The sequence below is a fragment of the Arvicanthis niloticus genome, chromosome 23 (assembly GCF_011762505.2).
Source record: "Arvicanthis niloticus isolate mArvNil1 chromosome 23, mArvNil1.pat.X, whole genome shotgun sequence".
In the NCBI taxonomy this organism is placed as follows: Eukaryota; Metazoa; Chordata; class Mammalia; order Rodentia; family Muridae; genus Arvicanthis; species Arvicanthis niloticus.
The window spans coordinates 39567796-39595459 of record NC_133430.1 but is presented as its reverse complement, the minus strand read 5'-3'; the positions used below and the strand labels follow the sequence as shown (position 1 = coordinate 39595459).

At 49.0% G+C, this 27664-nt stretch overlaps 1 protein-coding gene across 18 annotated transcripts in view; it reads left to right on the top strand.

The window, feature by feature from the left end:
• The window catches only part of Plekhg3 (pleckstrin homology and RhoGEF domain containing G3), a 41877-nt gene that overhangs the window by 7582 nt on the left and 6631 nt on the right, over positions 1-27664 (top strand). For 4 of the 18 annotated variants that reach the window (XM_076921952.1, XM_076921940.1, XM_076921951.1 and 1 more), the window contains exons 1-14: positions 4650-4786; positions 16884-17273; positions 18717-18814; positions 19976-20045; positions 20309-20355; positions 20466-20616; positions 20699-20830; positions 20988-21170; positions 21323-21415; positions 21674-21760; positions 21975-22008; positions 22360-22458; positions 27054-27143; positions 27578-27616. In XM_076921952.1, coding sequence (XP_076778067.1) covers positions 4763-4786; positions 16884-17273; positions 18717-18814; positions 19976-20045; positions 20309-20355; positions 20466-20616; positions 20699-20830; positions 20988-21170; positions 21323-21415; positions 21674-21760; positions 21975-22008; positions 22360-22458; positions 27054-27143; positions 27578-27616 — 1537 coding nt within the window. In that variant the 5' untranslated portion in view covers positions 4650-4762. Of the gene's footprint in view, positions 1-4648; positions 4787-16883; positions 17274-18716; positions 18815-19975; positions 20046-20308; positions 20356-20465; positions 20617-20698; positions 20831-20987; positions 21171-21322; positions 21416-21673; positions 21761-21974; positions 22009-22359; positions 22459-27053; positions 27144-27577; positions 27617-27664 lie in introns of those variants that run through there. The other 14 variants (XM_076921947.1, XM_076921953.1, XM_076921946.1 and 11 more) reach the window with 6 other exon arrangements.

Genomic DNA, 27664 nt, shown 5'->3' with positions numbered 1-27664 from the left:
TGAAAGCTCCCCACCTCAGCCACACCCTTATTCAGGATTTGAACTTCCTAATGACTCCAGAGCATGTGCTCCTGGTCGGCTCCCAGAACTGCAAGCGTGGACTGTTCTCCCTGGTGTCCTGGTGGGGCCGGGGCCCAGGTTTGGGTTACAGTAGAGTTGGGATGACTCCTCACTTAATTCAGTTCAGTGAAAACTGGTTGTCAGGTACCCCAGGGGTTGCTTACCTCTCAGAACAAGACTGCTTCCCAGGCATCTTTCTCACCAGCTAATGACAGGGAGGAACTGCCATCTCAACACCCCACCGGAATTTGCTACTTTGTTTAGTTTCTGGGCTCCGCGCCTATGCTGAGCTGTGTGGTCTTGGTGTCTAGTGATCCAGAATGCTGAGTTTTTGTGCTGTTCCTCCCGTTTCTTATAGAAGTAAAATGTTCCGTCTGTGCCCCACTTCCCACTGTATTTCCATTTTAAACTTACCTGGAATGGGCTTTCTGGTTGCTGGATTTTGGCCCTGGCAGTACATGGAAGAGCTTTAGCAGACGTACTGATGCGGGAGCCTCACTCTGGGTCGCAGGCATGGTCACAGACTGCTTCAGGACCCGTGCATGTACCCATGGCTAACCTTGTAAGACGGAGGTGATTTAATTTTTTTTTCCAGAACATTAGCCAGTTCTCCCCCATCCCCCCATTGAGTGGTCTATACTTCCCTACTGGCTTGTCTTTAATGTTTTTCTTTCCTTATTCTTTTGTTTCATTGATGTTTATTTTATATATAAATTAAAAGTCACCCATGCACAGTGTGTCACTCACTGGCTTATATTTACAGTTGCAGAGTTGTGTAGCCATGTGTAACTAATTTTATAACATTTTTATTATTCCCCCCACCCCCGCCCTTAGAAAAGCCTTTCCCATTAGCAGTCCTTTCCCATTTTACCAGCTCTGCGCTCCAGGTAGCCACTGAAGTACTTCCTGTTTCCCTAGTGTTACCTAGTGTTCTGGACATGTCTGAATGGATTTATGTACCATCTGTCTTTCTGATTGGCTTCCTTTCTGCACTCAACCTCTGGCTTCCGGTTCACCAGTGTCTCCTAAGGTGTTCCGTGTTGTAGAAAGCAAGTCATTGTTCATTGCTGAATACTTTGGCATTGTGTGGCTATATTGCAGTCTGCTCATTTGTCCACCAGCTGATGGACATTTCTGTTTGAGCTGTGTAGTGTTAAGTCATGCTGTTATGTTGGCTGGGGCAGTAGCTCAGTGGTAAAATACTTGTTTAGATGCACAAGGTTTGATGCTCTCCCCACCCCCCAGCATTGCCAGTAAGTAAATACGTTTTAAAAGTGAATATTGTTGCTGCTGTGAACATTTTAGATTATGTAATGTATAAACATCTTGGCGTGGACATATATTAATGATTTACGTAAGAATAGGATTGTTGGGTCATATGGCAATCCTGTGTTTAATTTAAAAAAAAAAATCTTTGTGTTAAATACGTATGTGTATCTCTGTGTGTGTCTGTATATGCCTGTTGTGTGTGCTGCATGCATGTTCTTGTGTGTGAGTGTGTGGAGGTCAGAGGTGAGTGTGTGACTCCTTATCTTTGACCTTGCTTGAGAAAGGGTCCCTTAGTCACTGCTGTGCACACTGATCTAGCTGGCCTGTGAGTCCCTAGAGACTCACCTGCCTCTGCTTCTCAGTGACCTGACCCCACCAATAAAACTGAACTATCTTATATGACTGTACTTACACTGACTGTAAATGTGAAGTTTTATGTCTGTGCTCTCGGATCTACGCTCTATGGGAGCCAGCACAGTGCAGTCCTGATGCGGGTGCTTTCCAGGGACAGGGAGAGTGGCAGGGAGAGCTGATTCTATAGATTGGATTGCCAAAACAGAGAATTGCTATTTTTAACAACAGTGTTACACATTCAGTACGGATAGACTGTGACTGACTGGCTGTTCATTTGATGGTCCTTAATTTCCTCTAACAGGATTTTAGTTTCTTGTGCCTTTTTTCTTTTGTATTTTTATTATTTATTTATTTTTGAGACAGGATTTCTCCACATAGCTCAGGCTGTCCTGGAACTTACTATGTAGACCAGGATGGCATTGAACTCACAGAGATTTTCCAAAGGTGTGCATCCACACCTAGCCTTTCTTGCTTGCCTTTAAAAAAAAAAAAACAAAAAACAAAAAACATTTATTTATGGTGCTGAAAAGTTGGCTTAGGGGTTAAGAGCCCTGGCTGCTTTTCCAGAGGTCCTGAGGTCAATTCCCACACCTACATGGTGGCTCACACTATGACTGTAGTTCTGTGGGATCCAGTGCCCATTTCTGGTGTACATACAGCACCATATACATAAAGTACATATGTGAATAAATCTGAAAAAAAATATTTATTTATTTATTTATTTATTTATTTATTTATTTATTGGGGTACCTGAGGTCAGAGGACAACCTGAAGTTCACTCCTTCCACTGGAGAGCACAGGGGACTAAACTCAGATGCTCAGGTGTGAACAGCAGCAAGTGATTTACCTGCTGAGTCATCTCATTACTCTGGGATGTCTTCTTAATTATGTTTTCAGATTTCTTCATCATCATCATCATTATTATTATATTATTATTATATAGGAACAGATCTTATTATTTTTAAAAGATGTGTCGGGGGAAGGGGGTATGCCCAAGCTGTAGCCTGCATGTGGAAGTCTGAAGAGTACCACCACCAGGAGTTGGTTCTTCTGGAACTATGTGGGTCCCAGAGAGAAGTTCGGGTCAACAGGTTTTGCAGAAAAATGCATGAGCCATTTTGCTAGCCGCTTGCAATTTTTGCATTGAGCCTTTTCTCTTCAGTGGGGTGTAGAGAGAGCTGGGTGCTTCAAAGCAAGACATTATGTAGATCTGTACTTACTTGCGATGTGTAGGTCCGGGCTTGCCGTGAGTGGAAGTGGGTGGTTGAGGTGGGGCAGAGAAGGTTGGAAGGCTTTGCCTGTGTGGCTGCTTTTTATTGTGTATGTCTCACCTCCCCAACATCTCAACCCTGCTCCCTTCTACTTAATGAAGATCCTGTCCCCCAGCCACGCCGTCTTCCCTCTTTTCTTCTTCTGCATGGCACCAGCACTATCCTGAAATATACTGTCTATTTACTGATGTGGCCATCTTCCCTGCTGTCACCTAAGTTCATCGAGAAGAAGCACAGTCTCATTCATGCTGGTTGCTATGTTCCCAGCACCTAGCCTATGATTTGCATTGAGATCAAACATGAGTGGTCCTCTGCCATTCCTGGGTGGTGTGCAAGGGGGCGTGGGGGTGGGGGACACGGATTGGTTCCTGGGCCTCACACATGCTAGGTCAGCATTCAGCTACTGGGAAGTTACTTCAGTTTTGGTTCTGCAGTATCAGCTACGACCAGGCAGCGGACAGGTGAGCTGCACCCCTGTCCCCCCATTCCCAAGTCTACATCAGTGTCTCTGCCAGGAGGACACTTCTTTCCTCTCAACACAGTCACCCACAAAGTATCATCTGTGTCCACATCACCTACACACTCATTTACATCAGCCTTCTTCTGGCTGTCAGCACAACTGACAGGACCTGGAGAGCATTAAGGGACAAACGTCTGGAAGCCCTGGACTTGCCATCTGAGGTTGTAACTGGGGTGTATGGACGGTACACTCACAGAAGCAGTTTGAGATTCTTACGCCTCACTCAGTGCTGTGTGCAGAATACTACCCGGCAACCCTGGAGTGTGTGGGCAGAACACCACTGTGTGTTTGCCCCCTGCTGTCTTCTGCTGGTCTCTTAAGTGATTTCTTTCTGGAAGCATCTATGGGTGAGATATGGGTTCCCAGATGACTCTGCTTGGGTCTCTTTCTGAGGTTGTCACACTGTGTGGGAACTTTTCACCAGCAAAATGTTAACTTTTAAAAAGAGCAGAAGAAAGGAGGTGTCCCATGAGGGAATGTGGATTCCTCTCTGGCTCCATCTAGTCTCCTGGGTCCTGTGTGTGAGGAGGGGGAGGCGTGTGTTGCTTGTGAATGAATTGCACAGGAATCCTGGATTCCAGCAAACCCTGCCTTCCCACCTCCCTAGCTGCATGGCCTTGAGTGGGGGAGTGTGGTGAAATTACATAGCGAATGTGTCAGCAGTGCCTGGCACACCCTTGTTGCTATTTGGGAACCATTAGTGCCTCAGTTTTCCTGACCAGAAAAGCAGGAATAATTCTGCTGCCACCTGTCCCACCCTCCAACTTGCAGCCTCGAGGATGGAAGGGTTAATAGCCTCAGGCTTCAAGGGCCTGAGTGGGGGAAGGTGCCCCATAAATGGAGTATTGTTGTGCTGTTGACTGATCTGGCTTTGTTTGAGTCTTCAGTGTTTGACTTCCTGCACTTAGTACCCCATGTGCTTAATCTCTGGAGATATTTGTGGCCCTCAGCTGCAAGGTGCTTACCTCCTGGGGCTGTGATCTGGGTCCTCACCCATCAGGGCCTGGCTAAGTCATTCTGGAAAGCTACATTTTCATGGTTAGGCCCCCCAGCAATCAGGAATGAGAGAAATGCAGCAAGTATGACCCACACGCGGAACTGGTTCTGAATAGGACGTTTATTGAAGAGGTTTCAGCAGGAGGCAGCGGGCGCTTTAATTCCCGAGGTTGTTGGTGGCAGTTTGTTGCTTGCCCAGCCCGAGCCTGTTAACTGCTGGGCTGCCGAACTCCGGGGAGAATGCAGCTCCCCAGCCCCTGGCCACCTTCCCAGGGCTGCTCTCTGTGTTGGGATGGGAGCCCTTTTGAGGAAAGCGGTAGGTAGCCTTGGGGACCCAGCCAAGAGTGTCTGAGTGGGGTGCAGGTGGGACTCTGAACTCTGGGACTCTAAGCTTCACCTGGCAACCTCTGGGGAACGTGAGCAGCCACAGGCTTGTGGCACAAGGCTTTAGAGTCTCCCCTGGAGGTTCAGAGATGAAGGATCACACCTGGTTCAGTGTAGAAAAGTGACTTCTATTTACCTTGCCAGGCTATTTCCAGTAGGTTTGGCCATGTGACTGGCAGACAGTCCTGTGGCTTTTGGAGTGCTTTGCTTGGGGACTTCAGAGGTCTCTCAACATTCACTGATGGGTGGCTAGAGAAGGTCCTGGGTGATCACACTGCCCCCATACCCACATACATACATGCATGATGGGAAAACATACTCTATCAGTTCTTCCCGAAGCGTCCTTTTCCCAGAATCCACAGGGGGTGGTGATGGTGGTTGTTTAGATGAAATCAAGGGGCACCATTAGTCAGGGAGGTGAGACGTGGGTCCTGGGCACCCTAATGGGTGTCAGGCCAGGAGGAGCCAGCACCTGCTATTTGTGTGGCTCTAGGCCTAGGGACCCAGGGGCAGATCCTTGCTCGGACTTCTCTACTTTCTCTTCTGTATCAAGGCCTCCCTCTTCATGGAGTGAACTGCACCGGAGCTGTCTTGCCCTATGTACTGTGTAGCCTCTGGGGTTTGGTAACAGGCAAGGGAACTGTCGAAATTCTGGTCTTTGTGTGCTCCTAACTGAGGGAGACGTTTCCTCTCTCTGCTGGAAACTGGTTGGATGAGTTTCCTAAGGCCTGTCTGGCTGAGGCTCTTAGCCAGGGTGTTAGGGACTGGGGGATGGGAGCAGGTGTTGTGTGTGGAGTGGCTTTCAGAGCTGCTGCACAGCAGTGTGAGGTACTGGGTCTGAAGATCTGGCTGTCTGTGAGGATTTACACTTGTGTGTAAATCCCTAAGGTCTGTCTTGGAGAAGCCACTCCCCTAACTTCTGGGCTAGGATTTTAAGGCCCTGGTGGAAGCCCAGGCAGAATCGGTTGTGGAAAAGCCACGGAGGAGGAAGTTAGTGTTTAACTACCTCAGTCCAGGAGGGAGCTTGCTTCTCTTGTTTGTTTCTGTACCTGGAGACTCCTGCTTAGAATTAGGGAGGAGCCTAGACTGGAGGAGATACCATGCTGGCAGCCTCACCCCTACTTCTGACATGTGTGGGAAAGGAAGTTAAAGATGGGGGGGGTCCCCTTTGAGGTTAAAATTCATATGGACCCTTCCCCAGCCAGGGTGAGAGCTATGGGCCCCTACTCCTAGAGGGAGATTCCCCTCCAGCTAAAACTAGAACCCATGGTCTCTGTTGGATTATAGCCTCAGGTCGTGAGGAATTGCATTAGGCTGTTTGGGTGATAGCTCTTACAGTCTCTTTTTACTGTACCCCCACCCGCTTTGAGAAAGGTCACATATAGCCCAGACTGGACACACACTCCCTATGTGGCTAAGGATGGATAGCTTTGAACTTCCAGTCTGTTTTATGTGGTACTAGGTATCAAATCCAGACTTTCCTTTCAGGCAGGCACTTTAGCAACTGGACTACACCCCAGTTGTTCTTCCTGCTTTTCTGAAACGCCCGATTTACACATTGCTTCGAGTCACCTTGAGTTCTGGATCACACATCTTCCCTCTGCATGAGAGTCGGAGTAGGTCTCACTCCTTTCTAGCCAGTGATCTCTGGGGTGCTTCCCCCACCCCACTCCCTTTATATGAGACATCTGCTGTGGAAAGTCTGCAGATCCTGGGTTTCTACCTTCTTTTCAAATCCTTCTTGGCCCTGTGGACACCTGAGCTTCAGTCTGATTCTCGAGTGGTGCCTTTTTAGGGCACATTCTCCCGGCTCATCTTCTGGAGCCTGTTTCCACCTGTCCCCATTGCTTGATCTTCCAGACCTGCCCTGGTTGTCTTTTCCCACAAAGCAATTCAGGTGGCCCCAGGCCCCCACTTCCCAGGCCTGCTGCTCCTGCTGCACAGGACTCTCTTTTAAAGGGAGTCCAGCTTTGCTGACCCCTTCAGGTCTCTTCTTCACCTGGCTTACTCCTCATTTGTGACTCAACAAAAATATCACCTCCTTTTACAAAGCTTGCAGGTCCCAGGCATACTTGCGCCTCTGTTCTCCTCTGTTGATTCATTATTGACTTAAGTGCTGGTACTCAAGGCATTGTTACATAGATAATCTGCCTACCAGCCCTTTCGTCTAGAGTTCAAGCTCCTCAAAGACAGAGACTGTGTCACCAATTTTAGTGTCCCCAGGGCCTAGCGTCATGCTAAGCTGGAGGCCTTCCGGAGCTCCCGTGCATCTCCTGACTCCACTCTCTGGATATTTGAGTTCTGTCTTCACAGTATAAAGTCTTGAACCCAGCCTGAAACATGCTAGCAAGCACTCCCCCAGCCGTGTCCCCCAGCCCATGCTGCCACTTAACCCTGGTTTGTCATTGATGCACTTGCTTCTCCTAATAGAAGAAGCTCTTGTGAGTCCGGCCTGTGTGTGATTCACCGTTATGTCTCCCACATGGCTGCCGCAGTGTCTTTGTGCAAAGTAGGCGCTGAATAAATGCTTGTTGAGTGAGTGGATTCCCAAGCTCGCAGCTTAGGGATGGCAGCTAGTGTTACCTCCGAGTGAGAGTCGGCATGGAGGTGTGTCCGATGAGCGGAGACAGGCCCCTTCAGAGGGATGCTGACGTCTTAGTCCCTGTTCTATTGCTGTGAAGAAGCACCATGACCAAGGCAGCTCACAGCCGAAAGCATTTAGTTGGGAGCTTGCGTATGTTTTCAGAGGGTGAGTCCATGACCATATGGCGGGGAGCGTGGCAGTAAGCAAGCAGGCAGACAAGGTGCTGTAGCTGAAGGAGTAGCTGAGAGCTTACATCTGATTCATAAGTTGGAGGCAGGGAGGGAGGGAGGAGGGAGGAAAGGGAAAGGAAGGCTGGGCCTGGTGTGGGTTTTGAACCCTCAAAGCCCACCTCCAGTGACACACCTTTGACAACAAGGCCACACCTCTTAATTCTTTCTAAACAAATCCACCAACTGGGAATCAAGCATTCAGTTATCTGAGGCCGCGGGAGCCATTCTCATCAAAACCACTACAGCCGGCTACAGTCCTGGGCTCTTATATTCTTCTGCCTTTTCCTGCTCGAATCTCCCTGTGACTTAGGAGCACTGGGTCCTTCCTTGCTGCTCTGACTGGCTAAAGCTGGTCTCAAAACCCAAGGACTAGTGAAGGATGGCGTTAGTTGCTCACTTATGTGTGCTTTTGCTCCCACGGTGCTTTGACTGTTTTTTCCCTTGGGCTTGTGGCTCCCCGCAGTTCTGCTTCCCCTATGGAATGCTGGGGAATGTGTCCTGTGGTGCTCACAGTGGGGCTCTTACTGACCCGGGGCTTTTTCTGGTGTGAGTTTCAGTTGAGCTTCTCTTGTGAGACTGTGAGATCGTGGTCTGAACTGTGTTGGGACCCTAGAAGATGGATACACATTGGTTTAGTGGGAAGGGCTAGGACTAGGTCCACCCAGTTTGACTTGAGCCATTTATTATTATTATTATTAATAGTTTTACATTTATTTATTGTATGCATGTGTGTGCTTGTGTATGTGTCTGTCCGTGTGTTTGTGTGTGTGTTTTGTCTGGGTGTGTGAATGCTATATCATGAGGAGGTCAGAGGACAACTTGAGGAAGCTGGTTCTCTCCTTCACCACGTTAGTTCCAGGGATCGAACTCACTGTAGTCTGGCTCGGTGGCAAAGCCTTTAGCTACTGAGTTATGATTTGAGATATGGGTAAATACAAATTTAGGTCTAAGTGAGAAGAATATTTCATCCAGGTGCTTGCGGAGCAAGCATCCTCTCTCTGGTTCTTGGTTGGCTTCCTGTATGTCGATTGATGCACAGGTTCCTTGTATCCTCCAGTCTTGGAGACAGTTCGTGAGGTTATTGTGACCACTTATCTGATGGAGAACTTGAAGCTTAAGGGCACATATAGTGGCAGGAAAGTAAAGATCCACCTGCTTCCAAGCCTCTAGTAAGAAGTAGTGCATTTTAACTTTTGTTGCAAAGCCTCGTTGTCCCCTCTTCTCTGCTGAGAGCTCTGCAGGCCATAATAGACTCCCACTGTGCTTCTCCTCTGCCTTTGAAGCTCTCTCAGTAACAAATGCTATAGCTGCGGTTCCTTTTCTCCTTTTGCAGCTAGCTCTCCATAGGCCTCAAAGCAAGCAGCTCTCCAGTGGGTCAGGCTAATCACATGGGGAGTTTTCAGGGCTGGGGCTTGGGGCCTTAACCGTGATGCTTGCTAATAAGTAATAGTGGTTGTGAATGAGAGAGAGAGAGAGAGAGAGAGAGAGAGAGAGAGAGAGAGAGAGAGAGAGAGACAGAGAGAGAGACAGAGAGAGAGAGACACAGAGAGAGAGACAGAGAGACAGAGAGAGAGAGACAGAGAGACACACACACACACAGGACCTGGTGCTCGTTAGGTAAGTACTCTACCACTTAGTTACATCCCCAGCACCCCCTCACCCCCAACCCCTTTAAACCTAGAGATGAGGGGCTAAAGAGACAGCTCAGAAGTTAAAAGCAGTGACTTGGGTTCAGTTCCCAGCACCCACATGGCAGTTCGCAACCATCTGTAACCCTAGTTCCAGAGGATCCACTGCCATCTTCTGGACTCCATGGGTGCCAGGCACACAAGTGGTGAGGCAAAGCAGCCATACACATAAAATCAATGATTAATAATAATAATAGTAACAATAATAAGTTTTAAATCTATAGAGGAAAGGCCCCTTCAGTAGGTGTGAAGTTGCCCCTAGCACAGCCTTCTAGAACCTTTACTGCTTCCAAGGCCTTGGCTGCTTCCTCTTCTGATACTCTGTATCTTTCTCTGCTTGGTGACAAGATTTGCCAGAAGCCATATAGACTTAGACCAGCTGTGAGCAAAAGTAACCACCCTCCTCTGTCCATGTGAAACGCCTTGGTCTGCTGCTTTCTTTGGAATACTTCTAGGGAGACCTTATCACTGCAGTCCCATGTCTAGACTTGGCTGTCTGCCCTCTGCTCCAGCCTTTTATGACTGATCACTGAGTCTGTGGCATGGCAGGGCTGCCTCTGTGGGGCCAAGTATGACGAGAGTGCTGGGGTGAATGATCAGTCACTGATGCTGGGGACGTCTGGGCTCATGGGACTGGCAGTGACTAATGTGAGTACTTCCAGGAGGAACTAGGTTAGGTCATGATCTCAACAACTGTTTAGATTTTCCCTGCCTATGGGAGGTAGTGAGAGGTGTTCTAGAACTGCAGGTCTTCCCGTGGGTGTTTATTGAGCACCTACAGGTGCCTTGCCCTGTTCAGACTCAGCCTGCTGTGTTTCTACAGACTTAGGCCTGAAGAAACATTTACTTTTGTATCAACCTCATGAACCAATGTGTCAAGTGATACCCAGAATCATTAGAACAGAGAGAAGCATTATAGTAGTTTCCTGCTTCCACTGTCTGTCTGTCTGTCTGTCTGTCTGTCTGTCTGTCTCTCTCTCTCTCTCTCTCTCTCTCTCTCTCACACACACACATGATTTTTTTAAAAAGCATTAAACTTTCAGATTTTTTTTTTTTAATGTGTATAAGTGTTTGCCTGAGTGTATGTATGTCTGAGGTCACCGCAAGGGTGCTGGGAACTGAACCTGGTTCCTCTGTATGAGCAAGTGCTCTTAACTCTTAACCACTGAACTAGCTCTTCACTTCCCTTACCCCCCAGTCTTCAAGGTAGCGGGGATCAAACTTTATTCTGGCCTCATGGGACTATGTGTTCCTTTTTCTTTCTCTTTATAGCTTTCAGAGGGTGCTGTATACCCTTTGACTTGTGGTCTTCCTCTGTGGTAAAGGTAACATCTCCCAGTCTGACTCTGCCCTCCTCATCCTGTAGACTTCTGACTCTGGCTTCTGCTCAGTACCTTTTATGATATTGTCAGTTGGGCACATAATCCAAGATAATTTCCACTTCTCAATATTCTTTATTTCAGTGGTTTTCAACATGTCAGGTCAAACAGCCCTTTCCCAGGTCACATGTTAGATAGCCTGCATATCAGATATTTATATTACAATTCATAACAGTAGCAAAATTATAGTTATGAAGTAACGAAAATAATGTTATGGTTGGGGGGCCACCATCCCGTGAGGAACTGTTGTTTAGTGAAGCACATCTTTAGGAAGGTTGAGAATCACCGCTTTATGTGATATCACATTGTGAAGACAAGGTGACAGAGGTCTCAAGGATCGGAATGTAAATGTCTTCGGTGGCTGGGGGACACTATTTGGCCAACAATATAGAGTATGCATGGGAGGGTTTATAAATGGTTGAAGTAAAGTAGATTCTGAAATTGGCAATTGGGAGAGTGTAGAGAGGGAGGGATGGGGACTTTCAAGTGTGAGAGCAAGCATGATGAACACATATGTCTCGGTTGTGAGAGGAAGGAGCAGTAGGAAGTAGGAGGGTGTCCCCCCTCTGAAGTGAGGTGCCAGGGGCTTTCCTTCTCCTTGAAGGCCAAGCTGAGTTTTTTAGACAGTCTGTAGGCTTGGTCTTCCTCTGGAATTCAGGTGGGAGAACCCCACTGACACGGTCCTATCCTGGGCAATTGTGATCTTGCTGCCTTCCATTCAGTCAAGGGCTCCTGCTGCTCCTGGGTGGTGGGAAAATGGATTCTCCAGAGAAAATGAGTCCCAGCCAGCTGGGCTGGGCTTTGGTGGCCCTGAAACCCCGGTCACACTGTTCACACAGCCTCTCCAGAACACATTGCTCACACCGAACACAATCACTCCCTAGGGATCGTCTCGGGGCTCAGGGCCCTTGAATCTCTAGGAGGCATGGAATGGGTGGAATGGGTCTGTGAGCAACACACTGGGGTTAGTGACAGCCACACCCCCGGAGAGCCCTCCCTCCCGAGAACCTCCGAGGGGTATGTGTAGCTTTAAGAACACACTGGCATAAGAGGGGCTTCTGGGAACACTTAGGGAGTAAGTCTGGTGTGTGTGTGTGTGTGTGGGGGGGGTGTGGTGCCGAGCTCTAAGGAAGTTCACATTGATCCTCAGTCTGTTTCGGTGGAAACATTGTAGCTGTTCTCTGTTGCTTCCCCTGGCACCCTCTCTAGGGAGGTTCTGAAAGTAGAGTCGGAGGATTGCTCTGGGGAAGGTCAAAGGTCCTTTGGCTGCTCTGATCTCCAGAGTTAGGGATAGAAGGCCAAGAAGGCCAGTGGATGGAGGCTGGACTGTCTCTGAGGAAGGACTGCTGCTTGTGAAGGGCCTGGATGAATTCTTCCCTCCACAGGGACCCATGGACTTTGGATCAGTTACCTTTGAAGCCCCCTACCCCCACTCCTTTTCTTTGTGCTGCTGAGGTAGGTGTGGTGTGTGGGGCTTCCTGTTTAAGGTAAAGGGTAATAGGTGAAAGAATGATTGGAACCCAGATATTTACAGGGAGTCTCCAACCTCCCCACCTACCAGACTTGGGGTTCATCCCAAGCTCCTCACTTCTCCTGCCATCTCCGCTTACCCTCCAGAGAGGGGCAGTTGGAGGGAGTGCAGACAGTTCTCAAGGGTCTCCCCAGGATCAGCAACAGGCTCTGTGGGCTCCTCTGTGGGAAGAGCCCCGAGGACACTACAGAGCCTCTGTGGATTTGGGGGTATCCCCTTTTGGGTCAAATTGAGGGCACACTATTGAGACACAGTTGGAAGGGAAAGGTGTGGGCTTGGCTCTAGTCTACTGCTAGGAATCCAAGAGGCCTGTTGCAGCCTGCCTGCCCCCTCCCTGCCTGGGGAGACTCAGGGAAGGTCCTTGGGGGATGGAGTCTTATACTTTAGATGGGTGTGGGTGGAGGAAGGCAGTAGATATATTTCAATTTAGATATAGAAGGACAGGGAGGGGAAGGAAGGGAAGGAGAGCAGGAAGGATGGGTGGGTTTCTCTTCCCTGGATTCTTTGGGGAACGTCTCAAAGAGGGCTTCATAGGGTAGGACTTGAGATTCTGTTCTCCATGAGGCTGGCTTGTGGATTGATAACTGGCTGGCTGATGAGAGCTGAAAGATGTGCTTGGTCTGCAGGAGCTGTGACCGTGGTGGGATGGGTGGGATTGAGTCTTGGCTGCTGCTTTTTCTTCTCTTTCCCCAGTGGACCTTGTCTTAAAAGACTTAAAAGTTTGAGCCTGGCAGCTCACGCCTTTAATTCCAGCATTTGGGAGGCAGATGAGGCGTGGGGGTACGGTGGGGAGGGAATCTCAGAGTTCAGGGCCAGCTTGGTCTACAGAGCAGCAAGTTCCAGGACAGCCAGGGCTTCACAGGGCAACTCTTAAAACAAAACAAAAACAAACAAACAAACAAACAAACAAACAAAAAACTAAAGTTAATTCTGGTCCTGGTTTATGGTGAATCTTCCACAGTGGGTGCTGTTTATCAGATAGAAAGGACAGGTAGCTCTGCCTTAGGGAGCATTTGGGTAAGATTTGGCTTAGGGGTCTACACTGCACCTGCCAGTGACTCGGGGCAGCTTCTTGCATAGGATATGTCTTCCAACAGTACCTCATGGCGAGCCTAACCGGTCCCTCATGAATCCTGCCCCACCGTGCTCACTGCCACTTGGGTTCTTTGGACTGTCTTTTCTTGGCCTCTCTCTCCAGGAGACCCTTGTGACCATTGGTAGGACCCCAGATCACTGCAAGTCTGAATATGTCATCTGAGAAATTTTAAGTCTGACCCTGGGAATCCTCTGCTCACTGCTTCCCTAAGACCCATGGTCTCAGAGTCTGTTTTGTTCCAGTGCTAGAGTGAGTCTTCAGAGGCTGGCCGTACGGTACAGATCCAGAAGTAGCCTTCCCAGTCCTTTGGATGGTCACATAGTTCTCAGGCTTTCAAGTTTACATGTGTCCTTGTAGCTTATCCTAAATCAAAGCAGTGGCATCCGGGGACCGTGACTAATGCTTTGCTGCTATGAAGTCCTTTAGTGTGGTAGCAACTGTGAGAGTGTAGGGACTGGAGTCCCAAGTGCCCAAGTCTGGCATGTACCATACTCAGTACATCTGGACAAGGACACTCAGAATAGCATCCACCGCAAGGCATTACCAGGGATAGGTGAGACTTACAAGTGGCCACCCTGTTTTGTTTTTGGCTCCAGAGGTTGCAGGTAGGTAGGTACCCTGCTTTCAACAGGACTGCTGGGTTCGAGAGCTTGGAAAGCTGTATGAAACTAAAGAGTGACTCTCAGAAGGTACCTTTCAGAGACCAACCCCCCTGATAGTGTGTGGCTGTGGTGACTCTTACTGTAAGGCTGGCTGTGAAATCCATTTGGGACTTGGGTCTTTTCCATTTAACCTCCCCTCAGGGGCTGACCTGACCCCGGGGCTAATCTGAGAAAGGTCTCAGGCCTTAAGTCCTTTGCCTGGTTGTTTTCTATCTGGGTGGAGGTCAAGGACAGAGTCGCCTTCCTAGAAAAGGGTGAGCTGGTTAACGGAAATGCTCTTGGATTGACAGAGGGAGCAGCAGTAGTAGAAGCAGTACACTTCTCCAGAGTGTTCCCCCTAAGATTAGCTCCTATGCTGTAGGCAGAAGCAAACACCAGCACCAATGCTAGAGCTGCCACTGGGCTCTCACCTGTCACGTGATAGGCTTATATAGACTGTTGTGTTTTATAAAAAAAAAAAAAAGAAGAAGAAGAAAGAAAGAAAGAAAGAAAAAGAAAAGGAAGCCAGGGGTATGTTTGGTAGAGGAGTGGTATGGTGAGGTGGAAGGGGGTGCCTCTGTGGGCCCATGCTGAGGCATCCCTTCCCCCTGAGGGACCGGCCAAAGGAAAGGTATGGCATAGAATAGAGTTTATTTAGACTGGTCCTAATGACCCCTGATCATGTAACCGGTAGCCCAGGGCAGAGGGTCTCAAGCTAATCTCAGTTTCACAAGGTGAGGTAGTAGAAGAGGAGACCCGAGGCAACAAGAGTGCATACAGGATAGCGGAAGCCTTCAGGGTCGCTGCTTCTGGGGAGCGTCCTCAAGACAGAGAACGAACGGCCTTGAGACTGGAAGAGTGAATGCAGCATGAAGTAGGTGCAGAGAGAGAATGCCAGGCAGAGAGGCGACATCCACTAAAGGCAGGGGTCCAAAGACCCTGGGTTCTAGGTAAGAGTAAAGACACATGAAAATGGACTGAAGTGACAGCTGTTTATAGATGGGTCCTCTTGTTCAGCTCAGGTCCTTGCCTGTGGGCCAGCTCTGGTCTGATAGCTTCTGAGTCTCAGGTTGGAGTTAAGAACACTTAGGAGAGTAGAGGTGAGAAAAGTGCCTAAAGTTCCTCCTCCTTCTCCTCCTCTTCCTTCTCCTCCTTCCCCTGCCCCTCCTCCTTCTCCTCTCCTTCCCCTTCTTCCCTTCCCCCTCCCCCTTCTCCCCTCTTCCTCCCCCTGAGGAAAAGCAACCAAGAGAACATTCTGGCAGCTTTGGTCCCATGGGTAGGCGTGAGGTGCTCTCTCTCTGGGCTGTAAGCAGAAGTGCCATCTGCTCATCGAATAAAGTCCACCTGTGGCTGTGTTTGCCCCACCTGGGTGCAGCTTCCTGCCTGCTGAGCTGTTCTGCCCAGCTGTGCTAAGAGGACACTGAGCTGTGGCTCAGCCCAGGGGAATTTCCTGCTGTGGCTGAGTCAAGGGCCTGCCTACACCAGGTACCTGGGAGTGGGGTAAGGAGTACGGTCAGATCAGTTTGTCATCCGGTCTCCTCCCTTTGAGTAGAGAGAAAGTTTTAGGTACAGGTGGAGACTTTGCAGTCCTTCTGAGAGTATTGCCTGCTGGTTGTAAGAAATAAGGAGCCTGCGCTGGTGAGATGGCTCAGTGGGTAGAAAGGTGCTAAGCCTGGTGATGACTTGAAATTAATGGCAGGAGAGAACCATATACGTACATATACCACGCATGTACATATATGGTATATACATACATGCACAAACGTAAACACATAAATACATTTTTTTAAAAAAGAGCCAATTTATAGATGGGTCTCCTCGTGCAACTCAGGTCCTTGCCTGTGGGCCAGGTCTGGTCTGGTGGCTTCTGAGTCTCAGGTTGGGATCACAGGTATGTACCGCCATGCCAGTTTTTGGTTTTGTTTTTTAAAGATTTGTTTATTTTATGTATGTGAATACATTGTCGATGTCTTCAGACACACCAGAAGAGGGCATTGGATCCCATTACAGATGGTTGTGAGCCACCATGTGGTTGCTTCGAATTGAACTCAGGACCTCTGGAAGAGCAGCCAGTGTTCTTAACTGCTGAGCCATCTCTCCAGCCCCATGCCTGTTTTATACAGTACTAAAACTTACAGCCTTGTGCATGCCAGGCAAGCACTTTACTAACTGAGCTATATTCTCACCTTTTAGATAGACCTGGGTTTTGAGGTCTCCAGAAGGCACCCTAGACTGTTGTGTTAGCTTAGGTAGCCTCTCTACTCTTCTAGGGCCTGAGAACTTGCTCTCTCCTGGTGAGGTCTTATGGTCTCCACCCCGAGAACAACAGAGAGGCTGAGCTGCTGGCATCTAGAAGGCACGGAACTTAAGGGACCTCACCAGTCTGTGTTCACAGTCTGAGGGAATAGGCTTCCCCCGGGTTTAGTTTTGTGTTTTTGTTATTACACTTATTTATTTGGGTGATGGCTGCATGTGCCGTGGCACACATGGGAAGGTCAGAGGGCAGCTTGCAGGAGTCAGTTCTCTCTTTTTACTATGTGGGTCTCAGAGACGGAGCTCAGGTTCGCCAGCGTGGGAGCAGGAGCCTTTACCTGCTGACCAGCTTGGTGGCCTTGTTTATAAAGTTGTGGTAAAATATGCAAAAGTGAAAATTTACTATCTTAACCATTTGTAAATGTCGTTCAGTGACATTGAGTCCATTTGTGTCATTACCACATGACTATCCGCTCTGAAACCGTTTTCATCTTCTTACACTGAACTTTGTACCCACTCAAAGTGACTTCCCATTCCACCCCCTCCCTGTCTCTGGCAACCTCCCTTCTGCTTTCTAATCCTGCAGGAACTCAGAGCTTGACCCTCCATCTGTCTGTTTTGCTCCAGAATCTCCCCGAGGTGACAGTTCCAGGCAGCGATGCCAGGATGCCCGTCTCTACTGCCCTCCACCAAGATGGCAGCCAGGAGCGGCCGCCAAGCCTAATGTCCACCACTTCTTCATCTGGTTCCTCCCGTGACAGCCATAGTGCCATGGAGGAGCCCACTGGCTCTGAGGCTGCAGCCCAGAATGGGAGAGGCTCCCCTTGGGGTCGGCATGTTCCCAATAGCAACAACAACTCCAGCGGCTGGCTGAACATGAAGGGACCTCTCTCCCCATTCAACGGGCGTGCAGGGACAGGTCCTGCCCATCACAAGCTCAGCTATCTGGGCCGGGTGGTGCGAGAGATCGTGGAAACAGAACGCATGTATGTGCAGGACCTGCGGAGCATTGTGGAGGTGAGTGCTGAGAGGCTGGGCAGGGCTGGCCATCTCTTCAAGAGGCCAAGGATGCTGGCCCATCTCTTTAGTACAACCTGTCTCTATAAATTTGCTTCCCATTAGGCTGTGAGGAAGCTTTGGGGACCTGCCGGGTGAAGGCTTTTGGCCTCTCATGCTTCCTTATGATCCCAGGCCATATCAGTAGGATTGTAGAATTTCCTGCAGGTGCTTGGGGAGTGGGCACTGGGATAGCATGAGGAGGGACTTTAGCCGGATAAGTGCTCTGTAGGGATTAAACCTGGGTAGGTACATCCAGGTTCCCTACTCGGCTATTTTGTGTCTGTGGAGCCTCCGGCTCTTTGCCTGAAGGTCGATTAGCTGTAGCAGAAGTAAAATGTTTCATATTGTAGGGCACTCGGGGAAAGGTGACCTCCATTGAGGAACCTGCCTGCTGGGGAGGCAGGTGTGTGAGCTTGTTAGGGCTATGCACAAAACCTGTTCTGTTGACTTAAAGCACCACAAACGATTTCTCTTTCAGACTGTTTTGTTTAAGGAAAATATGTAGGGCTGGAGACATGGCTCAATGGTTTACAGCACTCGGCTGCTCTTCCAGAGGGCCTGAGTTTGATTCCCAGCAGCCACATGGTGGCTCACACCATCTGTACTGGGATCTGATTCCCTTTTTTGAATGAAAGCAGAGCACTCATATATGTAAAACACATGAATAAATAAATCTAAAAAGCTGGGTGTGGTTGCACACACACACACACACACACACACACACACACACACACACACACACGAACGCACGCCTTTAGTCCCAGCATTCTGGAGGCAGAGGCAGGCAGATCTCTGAATTTAAGGTCAGCCTGGTCTGCAGATGGAGTTCCAGGACTGCCAGGGCTGTTACACAGAGAAAAACCCTGTCTCAGAAAAACAAAAAAAGAGTACATATTTATGTGAGTGTATATGCAGGTGTGTATATGTTCCATCTTTAAGTGGTTCTAAGGATTGACCTCAGGTCACTAGGAAAGAGTCTTTACCTGATGAGCCATTTCACCAGCCTCTTGGCTTGATTTTTTTTTTTTTTTTTAAGATAGGATTTTGCTGTGTAATGTCGGCTGGCCTCTAACTCATGTAAAATTTTCTCTACTGTCCTGTGGCTGTATTGGCCTGGCTTCCTCCCATTCACCAGTTTTCTGGCCGTGTCCTTTTCTCTGAGAAGGATACCAGCAATTAGACTTAGAGCCTCCTTAAATATTAAAGGATGCCTCATCTTGGGCAATCTTGTCTCCAGATGAGGTTGCATTCCAGGTTACCAAGTGGATGTGTGTTTCTGGGTAAATACCCACCGCTCAGTACAGTGGCACTGCCTGCGGGTCATCGAAGAGTGAGGTGTGATTAGGGGTGTTAGGTGATCAAGCCAAGGGGTACAGGGTCTTCACACCTCTCTCCATGCAGGACTACCTCTTGAAGATCATTGACACTCCCGGTCTCCTGAAGCCAGAGCAAGTCAGCGCCCTCTTTGGGAACATAGAGAGCATATATGCACTGAACAGGTATGTGCTGGGCCTGTTTTGCCTGGGGGCCTGGGGAGAATCCCTGGGTGTCTGGACACGTGGGCCATGAAACATAGGCCTGACGGTGGATCTTGGCACTGGGCTGGGAGACGGCACCAGCTGGCCTTTCTAAGGGTTTATAGATGGCGGTCACATGCTTGCAGGTTCCAGCACCTGGGTGTTAGACCTTGCATACTTGTGTGCTTCTTGTGGGTGGCTCTTTTTTTCTATGTCATCTTGCCCATCTTAAAGTTTATTTCTCTCCTTTCCCATGGATCCCAAGGGAAGTAAGGACTCTGAAGGTCTGACCTGTCACAGAGGGGTCTGAGCTTGTGGGCTGTGACCTCTTTGGCAAACCTTTGTCTCCAGATATTTACACTATAATTCATAATACTTGCAAAATTGCAGTTATGAAGTAGCAGTGAAAAATAATTTGTCCAGGTTGGGGGTCACCACAACATGAGGCACTGTATTAAAAGGGTCACAGCGTTAGGATATCACACAGGCCAGGCCAAAAAGTGACATTTGTGAAGATTCAATCTGCTGTTCTGGGACCACAGACACTCAGACCAGGGTATTGTCAAGAAAAACAGTTTAGCATGCAGCAGCTGACAGAGCAGGACTCTTCCTCTGGTCCCTTGCAGCTGGAGGAGTCTGGCAGTATGTAGTTAGGAGGGTAGGGTACACACAAGACCTAGGCAGGCACAGAACGGGAAAGAAGAGGAAAGCAGATGAAGTGACAGTAGATCTCAAGTGCCCCCCACTCCCGGCACCCCCAGTGTCAGAGTGCTGAATCTCCTGTCTCTTTGCTTCCTGCACCCTCCCATCTGGGAGCGGTCTTTGCTAGTTTCCTCTCTCTTTTTTCTCTTTTAATCTCTGTTTTTGTGTGTTTGACTCCTGCCAACAGAGGAGCTGTGTCCCCTCTCAAGGTGGGTACCCGTGTTCTCTCTTCCTCTGCTGCTTGCTGAGCATGTGGGTCTCTGGTTGTTTGCAGTGTTCTGAATACTTTCCGTGGTATTCCCGGGGGCAGGGTTCACTCAGGGTAGAAGCCATGACTCACAGCGTGACATCAAGGATGGCTGTGTTCTGTGTCTGAGGAGGTGGGCAGGGGGTATGCAGCTACAGAGGTGGCGGTCTAATGGTTTCTGTCCCCTCCCCCAGCCAGCTTCTCAGAGACCTGGACAGCTGCAATAGTGACCCTGTGGCAGTGGCCAGCTGCTTCGTGGAAAGGGTAAGAATGACAGGGTCCCTCCCTCCTCCTGTTTCTGGGATAGGAGAGCCCAATATAAGAGGACACTTAAGTACCAGGCATCTCTGTTCAAGGCTGATGGGTGGATGGGATGCCAAGATGGCTCTGCAGGCTGTCAGGGATGGGAAGACAGTGTGCCCAGGAGTCGGGAACCTGTCCTTTCTCCCCCTCTCCCTCCCCCGCCCCTATGTCTAGTCCTGTGAGAATCTCCCTGAAATCACTTCGGTTTTTTGGTCTTTCCTTAGAGCCAAGAGTTTGATATATACACTCAGTATTGCAACAACTACCCCAAGTGAGTAATTTTGGGTAGAGAGGGACAGCTGGGCCATTTGATGAGCGTGGAGTTCCTGTCCCCTCACCAGACCTTCCCCAGATGGTAACACCCATTCCTACCCCTCCCAGCTCAGTGGCAGCCCTCACTGAGTGCATGCAAGACAAGCAGCAAGCCAAATTCTTCCGAGATCGGCAGGAGCTGCTGCAGCATTCTTTGCCTCTGGGTTCCTACCTGCTTAAGCCTGTGCAGCGCATCCTCAAGTACCACCTGCTGCTCCAGGTAGCTCAGGCCTTCTCCCCAGGCAGAAGATGCTGGACAGAGCCTTGGACTCTGCTTTGCTCAGACAGCTGTCTTTTGTCAGGAAATTGCCAAACACTTTGATGAAGAAGAGGATGGCTTTGAGGTGGTGGAGGATGCCATCGACACCATGACATGCGTGGCCTGGTACATTAATGACATGAAGAGGAGACATGAACATGCAGTCCGGCTACAGGTGCTCTGGGCTGGAAGGAGGCAGGGCTTGAAAGAAGGAATATCGATTGCCGCTGTACTTGGCATAGTATCTGAGGAAGCCTTTGGGGTGGTGTCTGTGTGACCTTCCTGGGAACAGTGGGGCCTGACTCTGGGTGTTGGTGGGGTCTCTACTGCAGGAGATCCAGTCACTGCTCATTAACTGGAAGGGTCCAGACCTGACCACCTATGGGGAACTGGTCCTGGAAGCCACCTTTCGTGTACACCGTGTGCGCAATGAGAGAACTTTCTTCCTCTTTGACAAGATCCTGCTCATTACCAAGAAGCGAGGCGATCACTTTGTGTACAAGGGTCACATTCCGGTAACTGTGCTGCCCTCTCTTCTGCTGCCTCATGTCCCCTGGCTCCAGCTTCCTTCTAGCTTCATTGGGCTCCGCTGCCGTCTTCTGAAACTTGTCTCAAGGGTTGGGGTCCCCCTCTCTCCTGCTTAATTATCTTCTTCTCTGCCCCCCAGTGCTCCTCGCTGATGCTGATCGAAAGCACCAGAGACTCTCTGTGCTTCACCGTCACCCACTATAAGCACAGCAAGCAACAATACAGTATCCAGGTGAGGAGTGGCTTAGGTGAAGGGCTGGGGACCAAGACTTGCAAGCACACTTGCATGTGACTCCCTGTTCCCTGGCTGCCCCATGCCCTAGCGTCTCCATCTGTAAAGTGAGATCATCAGGGGCCCCCTCTGAGGTATAGACAGAAATCCCTGCACAGCCCCTCCTATTCTTTCTGCCCCTTGGTAGAAGTACTGTGTGTGCCAGACAGTTTTGACCTGAAATAATAAACCCAGTTCCTTCCTCCTGGGCCCTCCTAGGCCAAGACAGTGGAGGAGAAACGGAGCTGGACTCATCACATCAAGAGGCTCATTCTGGAGAACCACCATGCCACCATACCCCAGAAGGTTAGCTCCTAGGGGCTTCTTGGCTCAGATGGGCTTCAGAGAAAGCATGTTCCCTGACCCAGCTCTCAAGAATTTGCTGGAGCCTTTCTTCTTGGTTCCAGTGCACAGCAGGTGTTAGTACTTCAGATATTCAGGCCATGGCATGGAACTAGACGTACTCTGGGCAGACAAGGTACAGTCAGGTAATTACTATATGGGTTTCCTTTCCTTCCAGGCCAAGGAAGCCATCTTGGAAATGGACTCCTATTGTAAGTTACCCTTTTCTGCCTGTTTTGTCCCTAATTGTGTCCATTGTTAAGTCAGGCCATATCTTGGGCAAATCCTGTCCAATGTATTTGTCAAGGAGCAAGAAGGATAGGGGCTCTTTCTGTCAAGGACTGGGGATCAGTTGTGTAATTAGTAACATGGTCCGACCAAATGGCTGGGCTCTCAGTGCTTGAAGCAACCAATTGTAAGAAGATGGAAGATGGGGGACCTCCAGAGAGGCATCCAGGACCATCTGGAGCTGGTGTGGGTGATGAATATGTCATCTGGCATGGGCAGCTTCTAGTTAGGCCATTGGGGAACCAGAGGCCTAATTATTTCTCTCCTGGCTACAGATCCCAGTAGGTATCGCTGCAGCCCAGAGCGCATGAAAAAGGCTTGGTCCTCCCAGGATGAGGTGTCTACCCACGTGCGCCAGGGACGTCGGCAGTCTGGTAAGGGAGGAGCTGTGTGGACAAGAGACTTCTTTAGAGGATCCTGGCCCAGACCGGGATCATCTGTAGCAGCATAGTGGGGCGTCGCTCTCTTCAAAAGACTGGAGAGGACAGCAGGGTGGCTTGTTGGACGTCTGTGAACCATTTCCTCTTTATGCCCGTGCTGCCCTCCACCACCTCCCGTGCCTTCTGCTCACTAGGGCTGTCCACCAGCTCGAGGGCCTGGGGATGTTTGTTATTCAGGATTTGCTAGCTCTTCTCAGCCAGCTAAACCTCCTTGAATTGCTGCTCCGCCGGAGTAGCACTTGAAGGTCATGGATAGTTTTTCTCAGTTTAGGTCTCGAGTGACAGCAGAGGCTGGGTAGGAGGAAAAACGCTTAGACGGAGTGGCACCAAATCCAGACAGGAAATATTTATTTTGGGTCATGCCATTTTCCTCTCCTGGGTTTTCTTCCATGATGGGATTTGCTAATGTGTTCGTGGAGTTATTAGAACTGAAGCGTCTGTTTAGAAAGAGAAATGCTTCCTTTTTTTGCTCTAAGCTCTGTGATGGTGTGGTGTGGGGATGTTTCTGTGATTGATTCTACGACCTTTTTTTTTATTTTTTTGCTCTAACTATCTCTGACGTAACAATAAGTCTGAGCCCCAGGAGCAGATCTGGATTAAGCTGTGGCGAGTCTGGAAATGAGATCCATTCTACAGTAGTTTGGAACAGATGCTTTTAGATTGAGAATATTGTTTTGGTTGGATTCACAAGTGTTTAGGTCTTGATTGGCCACCACCTGCAGGGTCCTTGAACTCTTGGGATTGATATCTGAACCGTGGCCTTTGAGAAGGTGGAGCCAGGTGGTCTCTGGGGAGTTTTCATCTTGCAATGTTTAGTATTTTTCCAGGTGGTTCCTTTCTAGGCTAACCTAATTTGGCTACTTAAATTTTATGATTAAAAGCCTCCAACTAGGGTGTTGCTTTATTGGTCGCAGGCCATCTGTATTTTTCTTCCCTTCTGTAATTTTCTCCCTTTCCCACTAATGGTCCCTCTTAGCTTGCCATAGCTTAACACTAGAAGAGTCTAGCAATGGTAGTTGTTCCAGTTTCTTTGCTGGTACTGTGATAAAATACTCTCCCAAAAGCACCTTAGGAGAGGAAAGGATTCATTCAGCTCACACCCTGTTGAGGGAAGTCAAGGCAGGAACTTAAGGTAGGCCCACTTACTATTTTATATATTACCTGTGACCAAGGAATTCACTTCAAAGCTGAGAAGTACAGCAGGAACCATGGAGGAGGATGCTTGCTAGCTGACTCTCTACAGCTCATCTCAGATAGCTTCTTTATATAGCCAAGGGAATAGTGCCGCCCACAGTGGGCTGTGTCCTCCTACATTACTTTGCAATCAAGACAGTCCCTCACAGACAACTGATAAAGACAGTTACTTATTTGAGACTTTCAGGTGGTTCTAGGCTATGACAAGTTGGCAGCTAATGCTAACTAGGACAGCTGTGGTATTAATACCATGTTCTGTCATGATATCAGCATCAGAACTTTAGCTCTAAGAAATAGGGATCGAGCTCAGTAGCAGAGCACTTGGCTAGTGTGCCAAGACCCTAGGTTCAAGTCCTCGGTACCACAAAAGACAAAAAGTGCCCCCCAGTCAGGTGGTGGTGGTATATACATCTTTAATCTAAATACTTGGGAGGCAGAGGCAGGTAGATCTCTGAGTTTGAGGGAGTCTGGTCTACAGAGGTCTGGGACCAGCCAGGATTATACAGAGAAAACCTGTCTCTAAAAAACAAAACAAAAAAAGTCCCCCAAACTAGAAAAGCACCCATTGACACACGTACACACACACACACACACACACACACACACACACACACACCACCAGCTCTGAGGCATAGTTCTGTGAATGTACTTTACACAGGTGGTATATATAGTGTGTGAATTATAGCTCAAGAAAACTGATGCCTCTCTACCTCAGGACTGTAGCTGTCCAGGATGGTTGGGAAGTGAGCAAATATAAAAGGCTGAGATTTCCATGTGGCTGAGATTTTAGCCTGTGACTATTAAGAGAGTTGGCTTTTTAAAGACGTGTTAATTTTTCCAAGACATGCCTCGTCCTCAGGAGCCTTCTAGAAGATCACAGTTGCACTTTTCCTTTTCTGTAGCTGGAGCTGCATTGCTACTGATGGTGTGTGAGCTGCCAGATGTGATAGTGGCAGCACTGTGGGTTGCCATGGCGACGGCCTGTATTTGAGCTTCAAGTTCATCATGACATTTCTTCCATAATACCGAGGAGTGTCCATCCTCTTGCTCCTAGCACGTTCCCTACATAGTGGCTCTTTTTTCTCCTGTGTGGTAGAGGTCAGCTGATGGATTTGGAGGAATTATGTGTAAAAGCAGACCTTGGAGTTGCGGACGGGAAGGACTTAGATCACATGCTACAGCTTAGGTGCCCAGGCTCAGGGTCTTTGCTGCCACTGCCACCTCCTCTTTCTCCTCCTCCCCCCCCTTCCTTTTCCTACCCACCTCTTCCTCTTCTTTCTCTTCCTCCCCCTCCTCCCCCCTTCCTTTTCCTACCCACCTCCTCCTCTTCTTCCTCCTCCCTCCCCCTCCTCCTCCCTCCCCCTTCTTCTCCCTCCTCCCACCTCCTCTCTCCTCTGTCCTCCTCCTCATCCTCATCCTCATCCTCCCCCACCTCCTCCTCCAGAGCTCTATCAGGCAGACAAAGTCACTGTGGGATAAGATCTGTCATGGCTTTTAAACCCTTAAAAATTCTTTTTATAAGGTTTCAACAGAAAGAATAGGATATTTCTATTTCTCACTTTGTTACATTTTAAATCTTTAATAATTTACTACTACATGTATTTCTCTGTGTGTGTAATGTGTGTGTTCAAGTGCTATGGCATTTGAGTCCTTTCTTTCCTTCCACCACGTGTGTCTGGGGCCCGGGCTCAGGCCAGCAGGTGCCTATCCTGATGAGCCCTCTTTCTCATTTTAAAATCAGATGAGGGTGGTTGGGAGATAAAGCTAAGAAAAGTGCTTGCCACATAAGAATGTGGCCCTGAGGGGCTGCAGAGATGGCTCAGTGGGTAAGAGTGCTGTCTGCTCTTCCAGAGGTCCTGAGTTCAATTCTCAGCAACCACATGGTAGCTCACAAATGGTTTCAGATGCCCTCTTCTGGCATGCAGGTGTTCATACAGATAGAGCACTCATGTACTATAAAACCTGTTATGGTTCTGTTTCATCTCAAATGGGGGTTTCTACCCCACCTTAGATCATTCAGTTCTAAGATAAAAGTACATAACCTTTATATTTATAATAAACCTTAATCAGCACTAAAGCTGGACAGATATCTACCCTCTATGCTGTTACGTCTACTTTCCTATCAATAACCCTGAGTTATTGCCATGTTCTGTCTGGGCCACTCGTAACTCCAATTGGCCAGCCCTCATGGCCATGTTTTTGTACTCACCTAACCCCATGGCAACTCCTTCTCTCTTCTCTTCTCTTCTCTTCTCTTCTCTTCTCTTCTCTTCTCTTCTCTTCTCCCTCCCTCCCTTACTCCCTCCCTCCCCTCATGGTCCTTGGTCCTTGCCTCTGACCCCAAGCCCAGGAACCAAAAAAACCCAACAGTCTTCTGTCCAGTTATAGGCTATATAAGCAATTTTATCACCAATCAGAGATAACTTGGGGGACAAGGTTACATATCGTCACTTGAGTACTGTGGATTCTCTTGTCCCTGGGGGCAACCAGGCCTTGGGGGCCAGTATTTAGCATTATAACACGTAGCAAAAGACCAAACCTCAACAAGGACCTGAAGTGGATACCCCAGTACGCACATAAAAATCAGGCACACGCCTCTGATTCCAGTGTTGGGGAGATGGAAGCAGAAGGATCCCGGGGGCTTTGTGGATAGTCAGTCTAGCTGATTGGTGAGCTCTAGGTTCAGTGAGAGACCCTGCCTCAAAAAATAAGGTGGGAAGTTCTTGAGGAAGACATCTGATATTGACTTCTGGTCCTTCACATATATACAAATACATACCTGAACATGCATGAGCACAAAACAACAGAAATGCAATTAGGAGCCAGAGGCTGTACTCAGTAGGGACAGTGGTCATCTAGCACGTATGAATCCCTGGATTCAAGCCCAGTACCACGTAAAGCAGGTGTGGTGGTGTACTCTTGGAATCCTGGCACTTAAGAGGTGGAGACACAAGGGTCAGAGGTTCAAGGATATATTTGGCAACACATCAAATTTCAGGCCAGCAATGTAAGACCATGTCTTTTCAAAAAAGAATTAGAAGTTTACTTATGTGGATATAGAATGGGAATGTGCTGGCCTCAGTCTGTTCCCTTGAGGAGCAGCTAAGAGACCTCTGTAGACTTTCCTGTGACTCTTAAATTTATAGAAAAATCAGGGACATCCCTAAGCCGTCACATTTCATCAGTCAGGGTAGAGGTGGGCTGAGGGCTCTGTAGACAGGACTTTTGAGACAGGATTCTCTTATCCTTCCCCTCCTGTCTCATGTCTGTCCCCAGAAAGGCTGAGTACAAAGTGATGGCACCATTAGCCTAATAGTTGTGTTTTGTGTCCTCAGAGCCTGGTCATACCCTGTTCAGCAGGGCCACACTTTCCAGCAGACAGCAAGGATTCGAGATGCCAGGCCTTAAGGGCCGTAGAAAGTCGGGTGCGACCTCTGCTTCCCGGCCTGCATGCTATGAGGGGCTTGCTGTGGGGCATAGCTATTGCGCTGACGTGCTGCCTGTAACAGAGGTAGAGGCGCTTGAGATAGAAGCGTGGTTAGTGGCTAGTCGGTCATGTGGGTAGCATGGAGTCCGTCTTTTCCAGATGGCTCCTTAACTAAGGCCTTGGCTGGCACGCTAATACAAGGACTGAGCAGTTCACTGTGTGTTGCAGAGAGGCAGAGGTGGCTCAGGCCCCACCTGGGGGCCTCGGTAACATTGAAGAAGGCTTTCCTGAGGCTGGGGTTTGGGGGGAAGGTTGGGGGCCAGCTAGAGTGGACTTTGGGCTGGTGCTGGGCCGGTGATGCATTGAGCTTGGGGCCCAGATTAGGAGCAGCTGTTTCTTGGCCTGTGCTAACTACTTGTTTGTGTTCTTCAGAGCCCACCAGACACCTGCTCAGGCAACTGAGTGAGAAAGGTAAGTGTGGGAAGGTCAGGTTCGTCTCCCCAGGCATCCTCGGTGGGG